Here is a 5,908-nt window from a genome sequence, read left to right on the forward strand (position 1 = left end):
TAGAGAGGGAGGAGAGTAGAGGGGAGTAGAGGGGAGGGGAGTAGTGGGGAGGAGAGTAGAAGAAAATGATTCCCCTCCACCTTGTTTGGATGTTTTTAAAATTAGTAAAGGGGAAGGGAGTAATTAGCCCTTCCCCTTGTGTAATTTTGTTAATATAATAAGGGTAAATTAGGTAATTTACTTGGTCAATAGTTTATGTACTCTACTCTCCCTCCAAATCTCTCCAATTTGGGGGAATTAAAAATGGGGGGCTAGAGGGAGTTGAAACCCCTCCAAACCCCTCCAAACCCCTCCCCCTCCTTCCTTAAAAAACTTCCAAACAAGGTAATTAGATTACTCTCCCTCCCTCTACTCTACTCCCCCTCCTTTTTTAAATATCCAAACAGACCATTAAGGTTTAGAAACCCTAGGTTAAGCAAACAAGGAAAAGGAGAAATTGAAAAGGGAGAATAAATTGAAAAGGAAAGGCAATAATAGAGACACAGTGTTGTTGAAGGATTGGTATAAGGGTTACAATTGGAAATAAATGAGCCGATTCATTGGGGGAAATGATTGCACCACCTAGTTGTGGTGAGAAGGTTTCGCAATTGTGCTCTCCAGAGGAAGAGAAAAAAAGCAATTAGCTATTATCATCTTTACTCACTATTAGGCTTGGCCACTTAGTTTTATTGATATTATTATTAAAAAAAAAAAAAACCATAGATGTGCTATGTTCTCTTCCTCACCCCAACAAAGCACCCAAAATTATAGAACGATAGAAATCTAACTCAATTTAAATCCTAAATTATTTTTAAAAATGGTTATAAGTGTTAGGAGTAGTGCCTTAAAACCCAATTGTATGACATTGTCTTTTAATAATAAAAGCTGCTTTATTTTTTTAGATTGTTTTTGCTTGAATACGGACATTATATATTATAGTCTATGAAATATATTGTATATGATTAAGGTATGATAATGAGATTCTCATACAGAATATCTAAATCACAAATTCCTTGTAAACTCATAAATCTTAGTTCGTAGTTGGTAATGAAATTGTGCATTTCATTTGCGAAGACTATAACATATCAATTTTGATGANCTCAATAAGCTATTTTCAAACAAACACCTAGGTGACTAGTTTTCGTTGGCTTATAGTGTTTGGAATTAAAGTGAAATCAATGAAAAAGAAAAACGGAAAATTAGAGTAAACTAAGACATGATCACATGAGTTCATCCTATTCCTTAAGAGGATATTTGACCCTTCTTGGTTGTATATGTTAGATTATTTCTTTTACTATATTCTAATTTAGTAACATGTATTATTTAAAGTATAATTTTGTAGGATGTACAAAATAATAATAACTAATTTGAGATATCAATGAATTAAATAATTTTATATTTTATTTTATTTGAGAGAATATATGTTTTCATTTTTTTTTTCCACATATTTTCAAACAAATCAATAAAACATAGTTTAATTGATATGGTTTTTTTTTTTTCAACATGTATATTTGACATTAAGATCTAATCATCCAAATCATTGAAAATTTATTAGTGAATAAATTTTTAAAAAAAAATCATATAAAACATGAAAATGTCAATATTTATCTAAAGCATAAAAAATTAATTTGATAATTGTGTTGTTAACTGTCAAACGTTTAAAACATTAAAAAAATATTCAGTTAAAAATCTATGTCGCAAAAATACTCTACAATTCAAGATCTAGACTTTTTGCAACAAGAGCAAATGGGTTGAATTTGAAACTACCACCAGCTTACAAGTTACACAAAACTATAGCTCTTTCTCATAAGTTAAAGGATAATATCAAATCATATACCTACCACAACTTTCCAATAAAAATTTCCTCTAACAAATCTTGACGGACCCATGATTTGGAACCAGTCTGATACGCAAACTCTCTGTTTAATGTTTATACCTGCCAGTAGAAATCTATATTGTCCAATTGAATCCTATTAAGATAGACAAAAGAGAAATTTCGTGGACATTATAGATGGAAAATTTATTAGAAGACCTGTGTACGTGTTCAAAACCTTATCTATAACATTCTCCACAAACTCTAAGAGGCTGTTTGGTACATAATTTCTAACACATGTTTTCAGTTTTAAACAATATTACATGTATTTCCACACACTTTTCACCCACATGTATTTCAAAAAAACTAAAAACAGTTGTTTAAACACACATACCAAACAAACCCTAAATTTCCCATCGTATAAAAAGTAGAATATTAGATAAAAACTCGTAGGCATACAGTTTTCTAGAACCTAAAAAAGGGGAATGAATCAACACATATGTGATCAAAAGTCTATTTTAGCAGACTCCCATTAAGTTTCTCGCTAGCTTCCTTGAGAGTCCGTACAATTTGGTACGAATAGTACAATAAAAAAGGACTAGTCTTTAGAAATTGGCCTATATATACCCCATTAACCTTAGCACCATTTGCAACTCTAACAATTAAACACCATATTCTCTCATTCATATATATCCTATATGGTGACTTTGTCAGCATGTCTCTCATCCAAACCAACGATTTGCAAAGGATATTTGAGAAGCTTGACAAGAATGGAGATGGCTTAGTGAGTCTCGAGGAGCTAAATTGGCTTCTTGGAAAAATAGGAGTCCAAATAAGCCTAGACGAGCTCGAATCACTAGTGGGAAAATCAAGCCTCGACTTGAATGAATTCTTCTCATTTTATGGTTCCATATCATCAAAGCAAAGCAATACTAGTAGAAGCACTAGCAACGAAGTTGTGGTAGTAGAAGAAGAGGAGGAAGAGAATGAAGAGAGCGACCTTGTTAAGGCATTCGAAGTGTTTGATTTGAATGGTGATGGGTTCATTTCTTGTGATGAGCTTCAAAAGGTGTTGTCAAGGCTTGGGCTTTGGGATGAGAATAGTGGCAAGGATTGTAGAGTTATGATTCACGTTTATGACACCAACTTGGATGGGCTGCTTGATTTTGAGGAATTCAAGAACATGATGTTTCTTAGTATTTCTTGATTCACATTCATTTTTGTGGAATTTTTCTACTATAGCTATAGCTATTTCCGCGTAAAGAGAAAGGCGAATTTGATTGTGTTGGTCAACTTAGAAATATTAATTGGTCCAATTTGCTATTTTCATCTTTACTTTATACTTTATTAATTATCATATTATTTTTTATGAGTTAGCGTGATCATTATTGTTTTTTTTTTTTTTTTAATACAGATCATTATTGTTACTGCATGAATCATGGTTTGTACCATTTCAATTATACAGATACCACCTGTCTAAGTCTAAATGAAAGGTGCATTATTGTTAATAATCATGATTTAGAGCTTCCCTTGTTGGACAAATGTAAACCAATTAATTAAACCTAATGAAAAGTCAAGTCAATGCTGCAAAGAACCAAGGAATGTTCTAGTGTTCTCCATTTTGTCAATTTGCTACTAATATATTACCCCATCCATACGCCACTTTTCGCATATCTTCTTCGTGTGCCAAGTCCATAATCAAAGTCTTATACAAGTCTTTTGGCCCGAGTCAGAAACTATGAAATAATGAAACTCCATTTGGTCTTCTTTTTTATTTTTTGAGAGAGAGAGAAAATAGGTAGAGCCCACAGTTGATTCTTTTTAATTTGCAACCTGCATGAGATCATGGAAAGAACTAAGAAGTTTTGCGCATGACATGAGTAAGCATTAGCATCGACATGCAATGCAATTTCTACTCACAAACAAGATTATTTAGCGGCTTCATATATATTCTATTACCTATCTCTTTTCACTTCCATTTTTCGCGTGCTACCCAATATCATAAGAGTAAATGCTTGGCAACAATTAACAAACTTACAATTTGCCTATTAGTATATGCTATATACTAAGAGTATATACCTTCTTTTTTTTTCATTCATCAAAAAGTATATATGTATATTCCCAAATAAGTAATGATTAGCATTGTGCACCCAAAAAAAAATTGTAGAACTCAGTAAGTGTACGCACTAGAAGGGTCTCAACTTTGCTATGTGACAATATATATATCAGCACGGTGAGGGCAGACCGGCGTGAGAACTGAGAACTAATGAAGGGTAATTTGGTAATTGATCTCACCTAACGGATACATATATCAAACGCCCAGTCCAGCTTTTACAAAATGGACCGAAAATGTCCATAACTGAAACGCACATTTCCTTCACAAATATAAAACGCAACTTTTGTCAAAAAGTTGTGTTTTATAATCACTAAACGCTGAACTTGGGCTGGCTTTTTGAAAAAGCCAACTTTTTGGCTCAAAACGCCCAAACAAACGGGCACGAAATAATAACCCCAAAATTCGCCCCAGATTTCTTGTCCACAATCCACATATCTGAGAGCAACTTTGATTCCGTCCTTTTTTTCTTCTTTTTTTGGAAGAATGAAATAGATTATTAGATGAAACAAATTTTAAGTCTTTGCCCAATATAAAAAAACAGACGAGTAATGAATACTCCAATTACAGTAGATGACCCTATTAACTAACAAATTCTTAAACAGGTGTTACTCAAAAAAAAAAAAAAAAAAAAAAAAACACTCCATCCAATTTCTCTATTATTTTGGCTAGGTTCCATAGTGTTACAGGGAATGGGTTTGATAATGGGTTTGGAGATTTTTTTCGTGGTCTTGTATAGCTAGAGATTGAGGTGGGTTCTGATTATGAAATGGAGGAATATGATATTGAGAGGAGCCTTTAAACGGTGAATATGGAAAAAGAAATCTGCTGCTTATACAAGGTGATATGCATGGTGCAGAGCCCCATGAATATTTGTGTGGGAAGTCTGAAGGATAAACAGGTTGTAGTTTCAAAGTACTCAGTTCTTGGGATAAGGGGTAAAGAACTTTGGCAAAGTAACAAAGGCAATTTAAGGGTATGAGAGTGGAGGGCAAAGAAGGGGATTGGTTTGAAGCTTAAAAGTGGAATTATGTGATGTCATCAAAGAACTCAAGTGCAGTGGAAATTAATTACAAGCTAAAGGGAATGATCAGAAGACAAGAGAGGTGAACTTTAAGTAACAGACTATCTCTAGAACTAAGGTATTGAACTTTAGGCTGAAATTGGGGATTTTTCCTTTATGAATAGGAGAATAAGATACTGCCAGGTAGATTGTAAAAGGAAACGATGTGTAATCAGAGCATGAATGATTAATTGAGTTACTCCGATCGTAAGAAATTAATTTGAAGGAATAATTGTGTTATGAATCTTAAGGTTTAGAAACCCTAGGTCAAGCAAACAAGGAAAAGGAGAAATTGAAAAGGGAGGATAAATTGATTGAAAAGGAAAGGCAATAATAGAGACACAGTGTTGTTGAAGGATTGGTATAAGGGTTACAATTGGAAATAATTGAGCCGATTCATTGGGGGAAATGATTGCACCACCTAGTTGTGGTGAGAAGGTTTCGCAATTGTGCTCTCCAGAGGAAGAGAAAAAAAGCAATTAGCTATTATCATCTTTACTCACTATTAGGCTTGGCCACTTAGTTTTATTGATATTATTATTAAAAAAAAAAAAACCATAGATGTGCTATGTTCTCTTCCTCACCCCAACAAAGCACCCAAAATTATAGAACGATAGAAATCTAACTCAATTTAAATCATAAATTATTTTTAAAAATGGTTATAAGTGTTAGGAGTAGTGCCTTAAAACCCAATTGTATGACATTGTCTTTTAATAATAAAAGCTGCTTTATTTTTTTAGATTGTTTTTGCTTGAATACGGACATTATATATTATAGTCTATGAAATATATTGTATATGATTAAGGTATGATAATGAGATTCTCATACAGAATATCTAAATCACAAATTCCTTGTAAACTCATAAATCTTAGTTCGTAGTTGGTAATGAAATTGTGCATTTCATTTGCGAAGACTATAACATATCAATTTTGATGACTTG

The 5,908-nt window shown here is 32.9% G+C and overlaps 1 protein-coding gene across 1 annotated transcript; it reads left to right on the forward strand.

Annotated features, from left to right (window-relative positions):
- The first annotated feature begins 2,431 nt into the window (after positions 1 to 2,431).
- LOC136071271 (probable calcium-binding protein CML44) lies at positions 2,432 to 3,161 on the forward strand. The gene has a single exon (XM_065782327.1). The coding sequence runs from the start codon at positions 2,508 to 2,510 to the stop codon at positions 2,997 to 2,999; it is 492 nt and encodes a 163-aa protein (XP_065638399.1). The 5' UTR covers positions 2,432 to 2,507; the 3' UTR covers positions 3,000 to 3,161.
- The last annotated feature ends 2,747 nt before the right edge of the window (positions 3,162 to 5,908 follow it).

This window comes from Quercus suber, unplaced genomic scaffold (genome assembly GCF_002906115.3).
Source record: "Quercus suber isolate HL8 unplaced genomic scaffold, Cork oak 2.0 scaffold_297, whole genome shotgun sequence".
Lineage (NCBI taxonomy): Eukaryota > Viridiplantae > Streptophyta > Magnoliopsida > Fagales > Fagaceae > Quercus > Quercus suber.

Coding starts and splice junctions, on each gene's coding strand:
- LOC136071271 (XM_065782327.1), top strand. CDS start 2,508: ATGTCTCTCATCCAAACCAACGATTTGCAAAGGATATTTGAGAAGCTT.